Source organism: Talaromyces rugulosus, chromosome III, assembly GCF_013368755.1.
Source record: "Talaromyces rugulosus chromosome III, complete sequence".
Classification (NCBI taxonomy): domain Eukaryota; kingdom Fungi; phylum Ascomycota; class Eurotiomycetes; order Eurotiales; family Trichocomaceae; genus Talaromyces; species Talaromyces rugulosus.
Window position 1 is genome coordinate 1,496,576 of NC_049563.1, and position 18,791 is coordinate 1,515,366.

General features: G+C 46.9%; 6 protein-coding genes across 6 annotated transcripts; 3 read left to right on the forward strand and 3 right to left on the reverse strand.

Annotated features, from left to right (window-relative positions):
* Positions 1-19: 19 nt before the first annotated feature.
* Positions 20-1,718, reverse strand: TRUGW13939_05377 (uncharacterized protein; the record flags this gene model as incomplete). The annotated part of the gene is made up of 5 exons (XM_035488541.1): positions 20-344; positions 406-755; positions 817-880; positions 935-1,505; positions 1,556-1,718. 5 exons carry the CDS (start codon positions 1,716-1,718, stop codon positions 20-22), a joined length of 1,473 nt encoding a protein of 490 aa, XP_035344434.1.
* Positions 1,719-2,347: 629 nt separating this feature from the next.
* On the reverse strand, positions 2,348-3,571 carry TRUGW13939_05378 (uncharacterized protein; the record flags this gene model as incomplete). The annotated part of the gene is made up of 1 exon (XM_035488542.1): positions 2,348-3,571. One exon carries the CDS (start codon positions 3,569-3,571, stop codon positions 2,348-2,350), a length of 1,224 nt encoding a protein of 407 aa, XP_035344435.1.
* A 1,970-nt stretch (positions 3,572-5,541) lies between these two features.
* TRUGW13939_05379 (uncharacterized protein) lies at positions 5,542-6,594 on the forward strand (the record flags this gene model as incomplete). The annotated part of the gene is made up of 1 exon (XM_035488543.1): positions 5,542-6,594. The coding sequence occupies one exon, from the start codon at positions 5,542-5,544 to the stop codon at positions 6,592-6,594; it is 1,053 nt and encodes a 350-aa protein (XP_035344436.1).
* A 448-nt stretch (positions 6,595-7,042) lies between these two features.
* TRUGW13939_05380 (uncharacterized protein) lies at positions 7,043-10,141 on the reverse strand (the record flags this gene model as incomplete). Its single annotated transcript, XM_035488544.1, has 8 exons — positions 7,043-7,087; positions 7,146-7,496; positions 7,562-8,229; positions 8,285-8,489; positions 8,602-8,626; positions 9,096-9,871; positions 9,946-10,037; positions 10,099-10,141. 8 exons carry the CDS (start codon positions 10,139-10,141, stop codon positions 7,043-7,045), a joined length of 2,205 nt encoding a protein of 734 aa, XP_035344437.1.
* A 2,514-nt stretch (positions 10,142-12,655) lies between these two features.
* Positions 12,656-15,019, forward strand: TRUGW13939_05381 (uncharacterized protein; the record flags this gene model as incomplete). The annotated part of the gene is made up of 5 exons (XM_035488545.1): positions 12,656-12,897; positions 12,960-13,863; positions 13,918-14,616; positions 14,672-14,846; positions 14,901-15,019. 5 exons carry the CDS (start codon positions 12,656-12,658, stop codon positions 15,017-15,019), a joined length of 2,139 nt encoding a protein of 712 aa, XP_035344438.1.
* Positions 15,020-17,151: 2,132 nt separating this feature from the next.
* TRUGW13939_05382 (uncharacterized protein) lies at positions 17,152-18,694 on the forward strand (the record flags this gene model as incomplete). Its single annotated transcript, XM_035488546.1, has 6 exons — positions 17,152-17,326; positions 17,419-17,537; positions 17,591-17,652; positions 17,718-17,743; positions 17,794-18,143; positions 18,200-18,694. The coding sequence occupies 6 exons, from the start codon at positions 17,152-17,154 to the stop codon at positions 18,692-18,694; spliced, it is 1,227 nt and encodes a 408-aa protein (XP_035344439.1).
* Between the last annotated feature and the right edge of the window lie 97 nt (positions 18,695-18,791).

The window sequence follows — 18,791 nt, forward strand, 5'->3', positions numbered from 1 at the left end:
TACATATGCTTACAACCGCTCAGCTCTCCCAGTCACCGTTAAAATCGGCATCACCACCGTCCTCCATAGCCTTAATAACAGACTCGAAAGTCCACGGTTTACATACGTGTCCGTGTGGGATATTGGTGCTCTGAAAGGGAGTCCCATCCTTTAATGCGCCCAAAGCCTCGTGATACTTTGCTTCCGCATAGTTCTCCGGATCATGTTTCCACGTCCAAGGAGCCATCAGCATACGTAAATATTTTGGCCTGGGTGTGTAATTAAGCACGCCCTTATCTTTGTGGCCGTACTGAGTCACCTGGTTGCAAATGCCGATTTTCTGAAGGCACGCTACGCGCTCGTACCTTTTCGACAGTGAGCCTTTTGGAAGCCGTAGATTGAAGGGGGTAAGAGAGATATAGTTACCGGAGCTTGTTGTGCACCTTGGTTGCCTCGGGGATGTTTTCCTTTTTACCGGCAATCCTCAAGCACTTTGCAAGGGAAATGGCATCCTCCAAGCCTTGATTGGCACCATTCCCAGAAGATGGTAAAAAGGTGTGCGCTGCATCGCCTATCTGAACAACCAATCCACTGGAAGATGTCCATATTGGCTGCGGATCACGCCAAACCATCTCAAAATCTAGGAGCTTGTCCTTTGGTGTCAGTTCAATAACTCGCCGCGCATAACCTGGCCAGTCGTTCATCTCCGGTATGCTTTCAAAAACGTCTTCTACAGAGACGGCCTTAGACCATGATTCTGATGAACTTTTTGCTTTCTGAAATTCAAGCATTGATTAGATAAAAAGACACGAAAAAGGAATTTCATCGAGTCATTACCTTATGGGTTATCGACCAGCCCATCTCAAAATCATTTCGAGCGAAGCTTGCGAACAGTCCATCCCTTTAAACTACCGTTAGCAGCTCCCAACACAATAGAAGTAATCTGAGGTCTTACGTCATCCACATTTGTATAAGAGGGGATCCGTTGGGCGCGTTTCCAAACTTCTCCACTATCTCGGGATCCGAATTCACAATCTCAACGGGGTATGAAGTTCTATAGATTGAAATTCCTGTCGATCGAGCACGTACCTCCTCTCCTATGGTGATCTTTGTCGAGTGGCTGCCAATTCCATCGGCGGCAACAACAAGGTCAGCTTCTAATATCTTTCCGTCATCCAGCTCAACCCCAGCTGTGTGTTTCTCGGGGGTCTCAAAATATCTCACGGCACGATGGCCGTATTGTATTTTTATTCCAACTTGCTCGAGTTGCGTCTCTAGCATAAGATGGAATCTGGGACGACTATGGCGGTGCATTTCGGGTGACAATCCATCTGTTTCTTCGTATGCTCCTTTCTCGTTGTCCTTTGTAGCCGTAAAATTCATACTTACTGGTTCTGTGACACGTTCACCCTTGAAATTGTGCCACGCCAGCCAGGGATTCCATGTAATTTCCTTGTTTTTCTGCTTAAGGTATGGCCACTTGTTGAATGCACGCATTGCCGTATGCGAGATTGTGAACCCATCCCCTATTCAATGTCAAATTAGGCGGAGATTGTGAAGATCAAGAGTAACTCACCGGCAGTAAGCCGAGCTGGTGCTCTCTCAATGATTTTAACATCCAGCCCCTGTCGCCACATCTCAAGTGCTGCCATCAAGCCTGCTATGCCGCCGCCGACAATGAGCACAGATATGCCCAGGGGAGATTCGCGCAGAGGAAGGGCATGATCTTGGGTTGACATTTTTGTATGATTAAGAAGAAGTACTGCTGCTTATTGTAAAAGCATTGATGGCTTTCACAATCAGAATCTTCATTTCCCTCCAGCCAACAAGCCCAATTATATACTTCTCAGAAGACCCCAATTTCACGACGCTAGTCCTAAAGTAGAAAGCGAGGTGCGAAACCATAAACGGATTAGCGTTATAGTGGGCCCTAGAAGTCTCTTCTGATTCGTTCATATCCTTAAGTTAATATCCACTTACTTGGATTTTATTGAATCCTCCTTATAGGGCTGTTATAGGCTTATAGCCTCGTTTCCCTTTATGGAAAACGAAGTAATGATTCCTCGACATCCGGAGCCGGGAAGAATCATCTAACAGCAAATATAAATTATCTGATGCTGACGAAAAGGGCTGTGTTCAATCTTGTGACTAGTGTGCGTCCTGTCATTAGACATATTTCGCCATTCTCACTTAGTACTAATAAGGTTTCAGTCCATATTTGTCGTATGGGCGAAATATCACGCATACAGCAGGTCAATTAACGGAAGTCTGCTAAGCCGTATGTTCTTGCAATTGAATTAACATTATACATATGTACATAACTGACAGTGCCTATGTCCCAGAGCCCTTTACCTACAAATCAATAAGCCTAAGGTCCCTGCGTGACATTCCACATCTGGCCCAGCATTCCAGTAAAATTGCTGTTTCTCCAGTCCGACCAATCATGGTCCAACAGGCCATAGGACTCATCATAGTCAAAAGTGCCATCGCGGACGTAATAGCTGCCCTGCAGAGCCCACACAGCCCACTCAGCATCATTTGACTCCATGTACTTCACCAAGCACTGCAGGTATGAGTTATCTTTATCCGACAAACCCGAGTTCGGGCCCCCAGTCATACCCACGCCGAATTCCGAGAGGATCAGAGGTGCAGTGTATGACTGGTTTTGAGTAAGAACGAATCCGTCCAAAGCACCATACTCGGTATTGGCCACGGTGCAGTCTCCATTGCCCGGGAAGGTGACGGTAAACGAGTACGCGTGGAATTCCCAGACATGTTTGTCGGCCCATTGGGACACGTCTAGGGTTTTGTTGCGGATAAACGACATATCGGTGGCAGACTGTGAGCCACCGATGACGATCAGCACCTTGGGATTGGCCTTGTGCACTGCCAAAGCACCTTGGTTTACATAATTGTACCAATCGTCGTGGCCGAGGTCCTGCAATATAGGCGTAGGACGGAGTTCGTTGCGAATCGACATTGCAACCACACCGGGATGGTCGACAGCGAATGTCGCCATGGCCTCCAAGCCAGCGAGCCACTTAGTCGTGTTGAAGAAGCGACTGTTGAGATCGTTGTATCCGGACGCAGTGTCCCACCAGCCATTTCCGTCAGTGAGATTGCAACACCAACTCGCTTCGGAAACATGATTGTCCAACAAAGTCATGACACCCTTGCTGTCCAATGCGTCGATGATGTTGGCATAGACGTCTATGGACGAGGCATTCGCCAAGAAAGGGTTGTTTGAGACTGCATCGTTGTACGCGTCTGCCATATTAGACTCGCTTCCCCATTTCGTGCCGGCTGCGGCGAACGAGTCAGAAACAGACACGTCCGGGTCAAGAGCCATGTCGATCGAATATGTCAGGCGCACACAGTTGAACCCGTTATCCGCGATCCAGCTGGCAATTGTGTCCACGGACTGCTTGTTCAGACCTTCGAGAACGCGAGCTTCCATGTGTCCGGCCCAGTTGACGCAGCGTAGCTTGACGCGCTGGTTGTTGGAGTCGAGAATCCATCGCGATGAGGTGTGAAGCTCACCAAGAGCTGGTAGAACTGCCAGGGCAGCCAGCGCTAGTTGTCGGAAATGCATATTTCACTCCTCTTTTTGACCGTTTGACAGATGCGCGAGGACGTGAAGAAGGAAAGAAAAAGAAGCACAATTATAACCCAAGGCCGAAGCAGATGATGTATGCCACCCATTCGTACACTACGGGCCATTTTCTAGGCTAAACGGGCGATCGTTTCCGCCCATAGTTGCAATGTCGCAACGCAGGTGTGCATCGAAAAATAAAGGATTTTCTAGAGAGTTTAGTTCTTAGCTGTCACCATAAAGATTAAAAACCCTTCCTGAATCCTTCATCCGATCTGCACGATCTCCGAACCGTAGCGTGCAACGGTGTTTAGCACGTTGTTTAAATAAGGATCCGATTGGGATTTTATGCCGATTCCTACGTCGGCGAGCTGCCGATATCAGTTGATGTCATGCAGCCAACCATTTGTCGCGTTATATTTAGTGGCAATCTATATTCATTAGCTATATTCCGAGCTTTAAGAGTAAAATGTTACGCATTGACGAAACCCTACTGAAGATAAACAATCGGAAATAGCAAAATAATCCTGTTCTAGATACTGAGTTTTCTTTCTCTCTCCCTCTTTTACAGTCAACATTTGCGTGGTTATTTCTAAATGTGGCCCGCAAAAAAAATTCTGGTAGCATGCATTATGGCCATGTATCATAACCAACTTTTGCGCTCACACTGTCGGACTTAAGTATGGGGCATTGAAATTCTTGGTTTCGATATACAATGTTTATATTTAGAGTTGTAATAGGAAACCACTTCAAAAGCTCTTTAATTTCTTTTACTCATTTCCTTTTCTTTTTTAACTCTCCCCAACTTTCCGCCGCCTCCCTTGTGCATGCACTCTCTCACTAGAGTCATTTCACTCGGTTTTTGCCACTTTTAATCCAATTAGAATTACGGCCTGGCAATTAAACTTATCTGGGGTCACCCGCAATTCGGCATTCCCCTCTTTCTTAAGTTTGTTTATACGGGGTATGCGGTGCTCGTATCATGTGTATACGGGGCACGGGGTAAGAAGCTTACCCTTTTGTACGTCCCCTTTAGTAGGATTTAATGACGAATAAATTCCAGGTAAGCCATAACCTTTTTCACTATAATTATCTTGGGGAAACTAGGTTGTTGTTTGATTTTACTTCTTAGATCGTTCATCTATGGCATACTGAGTGATTATCCGCGAGTGTTTGGGGCTTCAAGTTGTTACTGACACCAGTGCAGATAGGTTTCAAAATACGTATAGCCGGGCCACTGTCGGTATAAGGATATTTTCTCTAATCTCACACCTTGAAAAAAAAAAAGTGTTGGGCGTAGGCATCATTATTATTCACAGCCTGGTCTGAGATTATTCCTTTCTGTTGGGGTTAGCCCCGCCCTTGGGCCTCGGCAAGATGGAAAGGGGACATGTCCATCTGCGTATCGTGGGTTGGTTATTTCCTCAAACTCTGCTGCTCTGAGTAATGATCGCACTCTCCGCTCCACTTGGGAGGCTAAAAACCCAACTTCCCCTCCTCTGGTAATCCCGCTTTGGCTTTTTCAAATCCGCTAAATCGCCATTTTAGCGCCGCGTTCTCGGCTCCAGATACGACGCCCGAGCTGCCTTTTCAGTTTCTCAATTTTTTATAACCAAAACCTCTACATTGGCTATTTTTGTTGAAGATTCACGTGGGGATCTGACGATTTAGCTTGATCTGGATATTAGCCTGGAAGACCTCGGCCGTCGATCCTGTTTGAATGACAGTAGCGTGAACGTGATAGATCCATAAATCATGCTATATAGTCTTTCACCTCATCTTCCACATTCAAATCTACTCAACTGAGCCAAAACACCTCTAACCCTTGCCACTTCACCTGTTGGAGTCTGCATAGCCCTCAACAAAGATAGGAGCTGCACCAAACGTTAACTAGGGTACCAACCAACCAATCAATCCTTGCCACAACCTTCCTTATTTTCTCAACTCGAATGGAAAAGAACGCTAGAAAGATGGCCAATCCACTCGATTCCATGAAGTCTACATGGCGAGAGGCCGATAAAAGCACTTGGTCGACACACCACTATATTATCGACTTTCTTAATGTGTATCACACCGATCTCGACAAGCCCGTCCCCGTCTTCTCCAAGGACGACAAAATCCCGCATATTCCGCAACTACCGCAGCATCTTTGGGTCATGTTTTATGCAATGATCCCATTAGGCATTCATCAAGCTCTTCTTTCCGTCTATCCACTCGGCGTGGGACGCCTGGCAGCATTCACCCTCTATTTCATCTCGTTCAATGCCATTATTATCCGCGAAGTGCACATTCTTCGCCGTCTCGCACATCAACATGGGTTTCTTGACGGAGACGTTCACGGACGCGACGGTGTACCTGATATTGGCGTGAGCAGAGTCGCCAAGTCACTGTACAAAACTACTGGATCCCGTCTGGCCCTCGCCATCTATATATCCTACAACCCAGCCATTTCCCCCCTCGACGTCATGAGCCAGCCGTCGTGGTGGGGTTGGCTGTTGCTTGAAATCGGCCTATATGGCATCGTTCTCGACTTTTGGTTTTATTGGTACCACCGCGCCATGCACGACGTGGGCGGGCTGTGGAAATTTCACCGCACTCACCATCTCACCAAACACCCCAACCCGCTGCTCGCTGCGTACGCTGACCACGAGCAAGAATTTTTCGACATGGTCGGAGTTCCCTTCATGACCTACGTGACACTGCGTGCTATCGGCCTGCCACTGGGCTTTTACGAATGGTGGATTTGCCACCAATATATCGCCTTCACTGAAGTCTTTGGACATAGTGGCTTGCGTGTGCACTTGACCGCTCCATCCACCATGGCTTGGCTTTTGGAAATCTTTGATGCCAATATTGTTGTTGAGGATCATGATTTGCATCATCGTAAGGGCTGGAGGAAGAGCCATAACTATGGAAAGCAGACCCGTCTTTGGGATCGGATTTTTGGCACGTGTATTGACAGGATTGAATCGAAGGCCCAGAATGTTGATTATGTCAACAAGGGAGATATGCCTATTTTCTGATCACTTTATTTCAATATCATCTGGCACACGCTTATAACCCTTTGGTCTCAATGGGGTATGAAAATTTACGAAACGACAATTTCTTCATAAAGGACAGAGCATATACATTCAACAAATCTATGTACATATAATCTGATTAGCAGCAGTCTTCTAGGTAGAATAGTCGTTGTAGACATTCAAAAAGAAAACTAATGCTCTTTACCGCATATTCCCTAGATCCGCGTCGATAATGATATCGCTGTGAAAGACCAAATAAATGTATTAAGCTTATATCCATGTCATATCATATCTTTCAAAATACCACTATTTATTACTTTCAAGGTCTTAATTAGCCCTAACCTAAGGTCGTTAAGAAACACATTATCCAACCTGGAAATTTTCTGTAATAGAATATAACGATTATTAGCATTTATATAAGTCTAGAGTACATGTAGATTAGTAGTCACCATCAAATAACACTGTCCACCTTTCGCATCTGTTTACTATACCACATCTACAGAATCAAAGGTCAGACCATAGGCAAATGAATCGAGTATCGAGGGTAGACTTACACTCTCCGCACCAGACCCCACTGCCTTGATGCCTGTCCAACTGGCCAGCCTTGATGGCGCAACTGACCGAGTTATCAGTCGTGAGTCCTCCTCTGACACGGCCGGGTTGAACAACACCTCCTTGGGCAGAGCTGGGTTCAGGACAGCCGGTCGTCCAATGCCGACCAAGTCGCAGCCACCACCTTGGACGGCCTCGGTAATGCCACCGCGCGTACGGAAGCCTCCAGTGACCATCAAGGGGGTGTCTGGAAATTGGTCGCGAATGGTCTCGGCAAATTCGAGGAAAAAGGCCTCTCGGGCGACTGTGCGAGCTGACTTTTCTGATGGAGGAGACGAAATGTCTTGAAACATCTGTTGCGTACATAAGCACCTTAGTGTTCTTTTTCTTCGTATTAGTTTATACAAAAATTACTGACCGTGGTATTCTCATATGTTCCGCCGCTGATTTCCACAAAGTCCACACCAGCTTCAACAATCAGCTTGAGCTGCTCGACGCACTCTTTAAGCTCTTTGGCTGACTGGTGATCCACCGAGTTCAACTTGATTCCGATACAAAACCCTTTGTCGGACACTGATCCTCGAATGGCCTTGATAACCTCCACGACGATCTTTGCCCGTCCTGCCGCTGAGTTTCCGTATGAATCCGTTCGACGGTTTGTGTGAGCTGACAAAAACTGCGCGAGAAGATAACCATGCGCCGCATGTATCTCGACGCCCTGGAACCCAGCCTTGGCGGCCAGACGACTCGTATGCGCAAACTGTTGGATGACGTTGTCGATATCAGTCTGTGTCATCTGTCGAGGGCAACCAAAGACCATGGCACTGGCGGCCCTAGCTATAAGTCCGTTGCCCAAATCCATAGGAACGGGGCTCGGGGCAATGGTTTTGGAGAAGATGCTTCGTGATCCGGCTCCAATGGGCGACTGGCGTCCAGGATGGTTGATCTGCATGACAGTGGGTGTCCCATTTTGTGTGCATACAGAAGCCCAGGATTTCCATCGGCTGAGTAACTCTTCCTCTATCTTTGGGTTGACTGTGTTATCCTGGGCGGTCCCAAGATGTGCCGCGTCAACTTGAACATTTCCTAAATGCATTGGATTAACATTTGTTGACATAAAAGTAAAAGAGTTTCCACATACCTGTCAATACCATTCCCCATTCTCCCCGTCCCCATGCCGCGTATATTTTGTCGCTTGCTTCTGCCGGCAGTCCATTTTTATCGGCCATTAGTTCGGCCATGGCGGCCTTCACGAGGCGATTCTTCAATTCCAGGCCGCATTTTAATGTCAGTGGTTGTGAAATTGGAGAATCCATTGCGAATAAAATAATATGTTGTAGCCAAAACTATGTTATTGTTGGGTTTACGGAACCATGTTACTTTTGTAGTCGATCACCTCCGTTTGAATTTTTGTAAAAATGGAAAATTACCTCGGCATCCCCGCCTAATCGGACGAACTAGTTGCCCCGAACCAAAAAGCAATCTATAGCAAGATTATTTATTATAAAAGCTGATTAATTTACATTTTCGGTCGAACTATCAGGCCGCTCTTGTTTAAGGTACAAGTCGCCACATAGAAAACTAAATCTTCTCGGGTCTCGGGTGTCGGTCGAACTTTATCCGTGCCATTTTATTTTGCAAGGGTCAGTTATAGAAAATCACAACTACTCTATAGTATCAACTAAGAGAAAAAAAGGCTGTATACACCTACAACTAACTTCAAGATCTATAGAAGAGCTTTAAGCCTAAACACAGGGATCCGGTAAACAAGGGTATCTTATTGCTGCGTTGTATGGAAGAATTATACTAAGCTGTTTGTTGAATTATTAACTCCTCAAGTTCAGTTTTCTCTGCCGGAGAGGCCTTGATCTAGCCTTGCCGTTTTCCCTGTCGGCCTCCTCGCTGGAAAGTCCGCGGGTAGCTCGATTGCTGTATCGTGAGGCTCATGATACCCTTGTGAGTTGGCTGGTGAATGGGGCAGCTTGACAGCTTTGGCTAGAGGGTCATTATGTCGGTGTGAAACAATCGGTAGAGAGGGTAGCTCAGCTGCTTGGGCGTGAGGGTTATATTGCCCATGCAATTCACTCGGTAGTTGTCGCGGACCTTCTAGGCTAGGTAACTCTAAAGGCTGTTGGCTCTCAGACCCGGCGGACATCTCTACCATGCCAGGATGCGGTTGTTGAATTGATTGCTGCGGACCAGTTTGCTGGCGAGTCGACCGAAACTCAATCGAGGCCAAAGTCCGCAACAGTGCATCTGCCTCCAGCGGCGGTTCTACCTCTCCGCTCAGGATCTGAGCAGCGGTGACTTTGTATTTGTAAAACTTCTTATTCGACCCTCGGCCTTCGATAAAAGTTCCCGCCTCGACACTGATGCCTCCGAATAGGCCGTTTGTCTTGGACAACGTGAGCATCGACCCTACTCCACGCCAATTTGCACCTAATCCGGCCTCGCCGCTTCGACCTGTAATTCCTAGAGCCAGGGATGCATTGGTCCCCAAGGTCAGACTTCCGATTTGGCAAAAGGTGCGTACGGAAGATTTGTCTGGCACAGCAAAAACGAAGTTTGTGAATTCAAAGCCAAGCTGGCCGCCAAACCCTACGCCGCCGATGTTGATAGACGATGGTGGAGACCAGCTTCCATCATCAAGCCGTGCGACAATAATGCCGGATCCAAATCGCGCCGAGCCCATGAATCCTGCTTTGAATGCGGTGAAAATGATAAGTCCCTATAACTCATTAACCTGGTGGTTCGACCATATGACCGGAATCAACGGATGGCCCAAATGCAGGATAAATTTACCTGCGCATCTCGAAGAATTGCCTTGGCTGTGCTGCTTGGGTTATCTACATTAATAAACGATTCTAGGATTTTGATGGCCTTTTTGCAGTCGCCTGTTTGTTTGTTTTTCGTTGTTAGATTTGGTCGTTGGAGCACGAGAAGACACCAACTCACTTTGCAAAGAGGTACTAAATGGATTGTTAATTCCTTGGGGCATGTTGACGGCGAAAGCTGGTTGCTTTCTGCATCGCGGGACCTGCTTGACTTTATGGCTGCGGCTGATGATAACATTAAGAACACCGAGCCGATCAGCCACGCTGGAGGATCCAAATTGGGATCAACGTGTGGGTCAATTTGTTTATAGTGACCAATTATGAATTGTGTTTCAATATGTCGCCTGCTCATTGTGCTAGTGTTTTCAATGTTATTCCGTACATTGAAGACCTTCAACGTTGCGTTGTCTTTTTTTTTTTTTTGACAAAAAATATATATACATGTACGGTACATATGTAAGTTCAATTATTCTTTGTGCCTTCCCGACTTAACATCAACAGCATGTGATAAGATGGACTATACAAGCTCACATATCCATTATCTTGCCTTATTCACTTTAACCATGAGTTCAATTCATAGATATCTTTACACTGCAGTATTGCATACGATCAATATACGTGGAATCGGGGTGTTACTTTCATTCAATCCATGGATAAGCCAGCACTTGAGGGCGAAGATGCCGATAAGCCATTGGCATTGCTAAATCCGTATTCAAGTCGGTAATCACCATTCTGTTGGTGTATCTTGGCTTGCCTTCAAACGGTTTTCTTCGTCCCGGCGTCGGGCTTTGCATGAAATAAGGTGGCAACATGAGTCTACTCCCAGTTTCGATACTCGAAATTTTGATTCGACTTTGCTGCAAAACAACATTTCAAATGCTCTCCATTTTTCACCACCTCTACGACTTTCCGACGTTTCTCCTGGGTATGTGCGAGCGTCAGGTCCTGGTGTTTTTCATGGTTTTTCCAGTAGCGCCTACAGACCTGGCGGAGGACCTTGCCGGCGAATGTCACGAGCTGGGGCCTTGCACCTTTTATTTTGTCCTTTTCGGGATTTTTCCCGCATGTGCGAAAAACGGGAGTTTCGTAAACCTATAAATTGAGTTTGGTTGGTGATAGAGGCCGAGTTCCTCGTTGGTACGTTCTCGTTTATACATGATGACAAACCCTAAAATGTTCTTCCCTAGGGTTATCTTGGAAAGTAATGACTTTTTGTTCAGTTCCCACACTTCAGAGCGTTTTATTTTATAGCCATCGCATATTGGATCGATTTTTCCGCGCTGTTCCTATTGAATTGAGTGATTGGCCTTTTTTTCGCTCGCTTCTGATTCAACCTGTTACAGCAGAAGTCCCGTGGTGAAATGTCTCATAGGTCGTGATTATGATAGTACTAGCCCGTTCTAGTTTCGCATCGAAGATAGTGAGACCGAGACAGTTGCTCTGATAAGTGCTGCTTCGCCTTCTTCCAGGTGGAAGTTCTATGGGATTGTTTGTCCCTAAACAGGACCAAAATCTTGAGCTTCTCCATCACTTTTTGAATTTCCTGTCCATTTCGTGATAATAGCCGAAGGGGAAATCACTAGAAAAGGCCAGTGGACTAGTGCAAGACCGGCTGTCTCCGGGTCGTGTCGATCTGGGTTGCCAGGTTAGACGTCAGGGCTTGTGGATAGTCTCACGATCGGGATAGCTTCAAGAATTGAATTGGGAATGGCCTCCGACGGAACCATGGGAAACTACCTTAGTTGACTGTGTGAATGGTTGCCTGCACGTGGTCGTAGATTGCCTGTACAGATCGTACCTAGCGACGCCTACTGGCAATGAAAAAACGCCGAAGAAAAAAAGAGTAGTAAAAAAGATCACTTTGCTCCTCTGCCATGACTCAGACTTTGCCTCGCATGAGAGAATAATAATTACGTATAAATTAAAATTTAATAACCAACAAAACAACAATTGACCATCTGGAAAAGACCACCTGCCTAAAACCGTATAGTGCGAGGGTCGCAGATACGCCGCTTCTTTAAAATCATCAATATACGAATTTGAGTAGATTCAAAGCTGCAGCACATTGATTGATCATATAATATTTGACTGAAAAATATTCTTATAATCAAATTATTCCAATATCAACTCCCCCCGGGGGGACTTGACGCCTCTATTTGGCATCTCGGCGGAAACCGAAATCGCTATCTGGTGGATGTAACCCTAAAATCAGCGCCAAAATGCTTAATTTGAGCCTGATAGGGCAACGATAGCACCACAACGCCTTGTTTTGTCGCATGATTTACTATTGCACTAATGATTGCTTCCTGCCTAAAGTAATGGCAAAATAGCGCATTGTCATGCCTCGAACAGTGTTGGGGCTCCTGGAAGGATGAGACCATTGCAACGCTACAGATCAACAGCGTCGCGACAAAAACGGTGGGACGCCGCGATCAGGGCTACTGTTGGTTTACCCCTCTTGAGCTGAATGATCTCTGTTTGTTTCTTCTGCGATCCTTCTAGAAGGGGAAAGGCTGGCTTGTTTAGTACTGGAGCTTGTTTTAATTAGCTGCAACCTGGCGATGTAGCTATAAGTGACAGGGCGCGCGCACTTCTCACTTCTTCTTCCTTTTACTAATAATTTAAGAAGGCGAGATTTAATTCGATTTGCCAGCGCCGCGCATATCAATACCGAAAAAATGGCGTCGAGAGCAACATTTCTGCTGCTCTGCCTCGGCCTCTTGCTCGCCCTCACCACTCTCACCACCGAGGCGGCCCCATCGAACGCCAAACGCAGCGGATATGTCGTCCACGAAAAGCGCGAGACTGTGCACCCCCGATGGACTAAACGTGATCGCGTGCCTCGGCATAAGATGTTGCCGATGCGAATTGGACTGATGCAAACGAATTTGGAAAAGGCTTACGACCATTTGCTCGACGTGTAAGTGTCTGCCCTAAACAGGAACGAAACATGCAATTGCTGAAAAGTAGCAATTGATATAGATCCCACCCAGAATCTGAGAACTACGGAAAACACTGGAGTCCCGAAGATGTTATCAAGGCATTTGCGCCATCTGACGAGACTGTCTCCAAGGTCAAGAGCTGGCTCGTCGACAGCGGGATCCCAGCAGATCGCGTTACTCACTCGGATAACCAGGGCTGGCTTGCCTTCTTTGCCACACCGGATGAGGCCGAGGACCTGCTGCAGACAGAGTTCCACGAGTTCGAGGACTCGGTGACCGGCGGCGTTACTCCCGCATGCGATCAGTACCATGTGCCGCATCATATCAAGGACCATGTCGACTACATCACTCCCGGAATCAGGCTACTTGCTCCGGTAGATGACTCCCAGCAGTTCAAGAGCGAGGATATGATCCGTGTTCGTCGCGATAATGAGAAGAAATCCCGATCCGCACGTATTATGCACAGTCTCAGGACGCAAGCCGATGAGTCCATTGTCGAAACCATGCTGCAAAGCAAAAACGCTGAGGGAAAGGGCTCTGATCTCAGTACTTGCGACGTGGCAATTACTCCGGCTTGCATAGCTGCTTTGTACAAGATCCCAGAGAACAAGAGAAAGCCGCATCCGAACAACTCATTGGCGGTCTTTGAGTCGGAACTGCAATTCTATCTCCAGGAGGATCTCGATCTTTTCTTTGCCAATTTCACGAAACAGATTCCCAAGGGAACGCATCCTATTGCTGCCAACATTGATGGTGGTCAACAGGCTACTACTGACCCATACCAGGCCGGTGGTGAGGTCAACCTCGACCTAATGCTTGCCTATCCTATCGTCTATCCTCAAACCATTGTTGACTACGAGGTCGATGACTTTTTGGTTCAATCTAACCCGAACGACACTTATAATATGGGAGGATTCAATAATTTCCTTAATGCCTTGGACGGTGTAAGTTTGTCCCAAAATTTATTGGCTCTGTTCGCCTCTTGCTAACAGTACCAGTCGTACTGCACATTCTCTGCCTATAACGAAACCGGAAACGACCCCGATCTGGACCAAGAATACCCAGATCCTAACTCCGGCGGCTGGGGTGGCCCATTGATGTGCGGTGTCTACAAGCCAACGAATGTCATCTCGGTCTCATACGGTGGCCAGGAAGCGGATCTTCCTCTCTCCTACCAACGCAGACAATGCCTTGAGTTTGCGAAGCTAGGCTTGCAGGGAGTATCTTTCCTGTTTGCCAGCGGTGATTCCGGCGTCTCCAACTATCCTGAAAAAGCTGGTGGTATTGACGGACCAACCGGCTGCCTTGGAAGTGACTTGGATGTGTTCAACCCAACATGGCCAAACACGTGCCCGTACATTACCAACGTCGGTGCCACCAAGGTCTATCCCGGAAAGACCGTTTCGGATCCAGAGAGCGCAGTGTTTGACCCAGCTGGACACCCGTATAGCGTGAACTTTTCATCTGGCGGTGGATTCAGTAACGTCTACCCAATCCCGAACTACCAGCAAGATGCCGTAGCCACCTTTTTCGAAAAGCACAACCCTCCTTACCCGCATTACAGTGCTCTTGCGCCTGATACTGGCGACATCAAGCAGTTGGTGGACATCGATGCCTTGAGGGGCGACACTAAGGGTATCTACAACCGCATTGGACGTGGTGTACCTGATGTTGCTGCCAATGGTGACAATATTGCTGTATGTTTTTATTTTTATTTTTTCTTGTTAAGTAAACTTGCTGATTGGTGCATAGGTCTACGTGGGAGGAAACTTCAGTCTCTCCGGTGGAACATCGGCCAGCACGCCAATTTTCGCCGCCGTCATCAACCGAATCAACGAAGAACGGCTTTGGGCTGGTAAAGGTCCGCTGGGGTTTTTGAATCCCTCTTTATACGCGAACCCATCCATGCTAAATGACATCAAGAACGGTAAGTCTGCCTATTGACTTTTTGGAAGAGGGCAGACACTAATTTTTTTTACAGGAACAAACCCCGGCTGCAACACAAATGGCTTCTCGGCTGTTCCTGGATGGGACCCTGTCACAGGCTTGGGCACGCCTAATTTCCCCAAGATGTTGGAGTACTATTTGAAGCTGCCTTGATTGGGTACTATGGTACCATCAATCCTGTACTTGGTTGCTTTGAAATCTTGATTGCATTAGAAGATACATGTACATTACAGAAAAACTAATGGAAACCAAGCCTCAAGCGGAGAATTCTTGCCGTATTGGAATTAACTGGCTAGCATATAAAATCCTGTAACTTGTGATCTGCATGTGGCAATACAAGGCGAGCAATTACCCAGACGAAAGAGCAAAGTATGATTTTGATCCTAAAATAGAAGGAAATGCCACAATAATAAGGTTAATTTAAGAGTGCTTCGAGAGCCGCTTGCCCGGCAGTTTCCTTCCCCAGGATGGAGCCAGTGCGGGGGCGGGTCTTCCCGGCCTACGATGTGCATATGTCTCATTTGCCGTCTCGCGGGGATCCAATCAAGTATTATCCGTCAATATTATGGACTACTCGAGATCCATATATATAAAGGAGACTCGTTGTAATAATGGGTTGGTAATGTCCATTCTTTGTCCAGCATCTGTCTGTCTCAGCTTCTCTTCTCTTCGGCTACGACACAGGTATCACCTCTGCAATCCTTCTGGAAGCGGGAAGCAAATTGGGCAAGGTTCTCGACGACAATTAGAACATTGAAGGAGCTAATCACCACAGTTACTTCCGGTGGTGCCTTTTTCGATGTGTTCTGGCAGGTCTGTTGGCAGACAAGTACGCAGAAAGCTATCCATCTATATAGGCTGTCCTCTTCATTATTGGAGCGATCGTCCAGACTTGTGCTTTTTCCATAGCCCAGATGACTATGGGACACTCAATTGTGGGTTTCGGGGTCTAGTCTGAACTATGGGCGTCCCAGTCGGTTTTCCCGTTTTGGCAATTTCAATGTCGTGATATTCTGATTCTTGACTTTAGTAGTTGTATATTTCCGAAGTACCTCTTTCCAAGTACCGTGACCACATGATAAGCCTTGACATAATTTAAACATGTAAATTACGTGCGGACAGCTAATTGGCTATGGAATCGGGGCAGCATTCGCCAATGTCAACCATGGATAGCGAGACATCCGCGAGGTATTCAAACACGGGTTTAGGGTCAAGTATTCTCGACTGCGGCCAAGGAAGGCAAAGAATAGATCTAGGATGGTTACAAATCTCCAATCCTATAAGTAGCATTGAATAGTCTAGTGTTGTATGGATTATTCCAAAGCTTCCATACCATAGCCTACAACGATTTCCCCTTCATCTCCAAATTTGCACCGACAAGTCGCAATAAACGGTCATTTCAGGGGTTCAAGTGAACATATGCCATCAGCGAAAGTAAATGCTTACCACTGATCAGTGATAAATGCAACAGGCCAATGTAAACAAACACATAGTATTGTTATCATTCGATTCACATGTGCGTCCGTCTGATTGGCGGGCTGTGTATAGTTAAGAGGCCTAATCGACAGCACATCCGGCTGCATCCGGCGCATTCCAGAAGAACAGACAGAACACGGAGGACGAGAGCGCCGAAACACCGCGTGCGGTGAAGAGTTGCTATTCTAGTTGACGTACTCTGTACATGCACGTAAAAGCTTATGGAGAAAAAAAGGCCAATAAAAATCAGAAGATAGCGAAAGCAAACAACATATAGTAGAAGTTCCGGCTGACGCGGCATTACGTATCTGGGAACAACGCCTGACCGCTATGTCAGACAAGACGCAAATCATTGTACTAGGACCGGCTGTCATTATTATGAGCATAAATCACAATAATACGGCGTAGTAAAACAATACAAGGACAAAAGTCTGGAGGAAAAAAAAAAAAACGAGCTTGGCTGATGTCATGCAAACATCGGGCGTCGGCGCTGTGCTGATTCTGATTCCCGGCTTGGCAGCACAGCAGTAATTGCGCAGTCTTTTTTCGTCTCTTTCTCTCTCTCTCTTTCTCTCGCAAACTCTGATCTATAAGTATTTCTCCTTCTTCAGTCGATATATGCGCTCTGTATCGCCTGCTCGACGATTTGCTGCGAATTGAATTTCCTCCTCCAACAATGACCGCAACCAACAAATAAAAATAGAGACAACAAACACGGACAAACAGACCGGTGTCGCCACCACGCGAAAACACCGACTGTCCTCAATCTTATTATTATTTTCCCTCGTCCTTCTCCTCCTGTCATCGCCATGGAAGAAGCCGGTCTACCTCAGTCTGAGGGTCCTCCTCCGCTGCCATACTCTTTGCGCCAACGGAAGAAATCCATTGCGTTTTTCTGGACGCTTTTCGTGATCGACACCCTCGGCCAACCGCTGATCTTATACTGGGCGCTGAAATACTGCACGAGTTTGTCGCTGAATTTGGGTACGTCTTTGCTCGATCTATCCCCATCTGTTTTGGTCTTTACGTGGTACTAGCAGTTGGAAGGAGAAAACACTAGCTAACACTACACGCAGTCTTTTCGATTAGTACGGCGGCCCTAGGCGGTATTTCGGTCTTTGAATACTTTTATCGACTGTATAATCTTATGCGAAAGGACTCCCGAGCTCGTCCTCTGAATGCGCGCAAGTCATGGGTATGTTGGGTCTGCGAGCATCTAGAAAGATACAAGACTGACGGTTGTGATAGCTCGACTTTTTCCACATCAACTTTACCATTGTATGGCTGATTCTAGCCGTTGAATTGATTGTGTGAGTATTTTTGCTTTTGTTATATTGCAGAATGAATTTATCTAATACAATTTGTTTTTTTCCAGGGGAACCGTCAGCCCGGACCCTCACGGTACGCTCTTTCGATAATCCACCATGGTCTATCATGCTAATACGCAACAGTTCGCCTACTCGCCATGCCACTCCCCACCGTCATGTTCTACTTTGGCGGCGTCCACCTGACGCTTGACATCCTCCGCATGGCCGGCTTCAAAGCCCCTTTCCGCATTTCCTCCACCCACCAGGGCTCCGCCATGCCCACTGCCCTGTACGTGCTTGTCGAAGATATCGTGGCCGTCGACGGCGGCGGCGGCCAAAAGTTTCGCTACGCTCTGCGCACTCGCTACCTGTCGAGTCCGTATTTCCGGCGCATGCTGTTTGAAATGAACTGCTTCTGGGCCGGCGGCTCCCTGGTTGCGGCGGCTGCTATTACCGCTATTATCTTTACGACGTCAGAGGACGTTGCCTACACAGTGCGTCCTTTTCTCCATCTCTCTCTTTCAAGGAAAAAATCACTGACAAACCTTAGCTGGGCTGGTCCCTCCCCTTCGCCTGGGCCACTGTTTGGACCCTCATCACTTTTCCATGGGTGCAAGCCGAACTGCGCCGCGAAAAGGAGACATGGGACCGCGTCCGGCACTTTGGCGGTGGCGAGCCATTTACCGACGACATCACGGTGAATCCGCGCACGCGCTACAACTCATTTCAGGCTCGTATTCTGCCTTTTGGGGGGCGTGAGAAACAGGTGCAGGATGGTCCTTCGCCGCCGGGTTCATCGACTGTCACTGATGATACGAACACGCATGCGAATACTACTCTTACTGATGATAACAACAATACTCATAATCATAATCATAATCACACGAACTCTAACGACAACACTACTGGATCGAAAATCCAAGACGACGACAACGACAACAGCAATGCGCAACCAGATGGTGTCGTCGCTGGCGACGAAACCCCCGTCGATACTCGCGATCACGACCACGAAACACAAGAAAAAGAACCCAAGCCGGACGTTTGAAAATCTTGTTTTATATATACCAGCAAATCTTATTTATTTTTTAATACCGTTATTGTCATTGTTATCATTATTATTATTATTACTACTACTACTACTA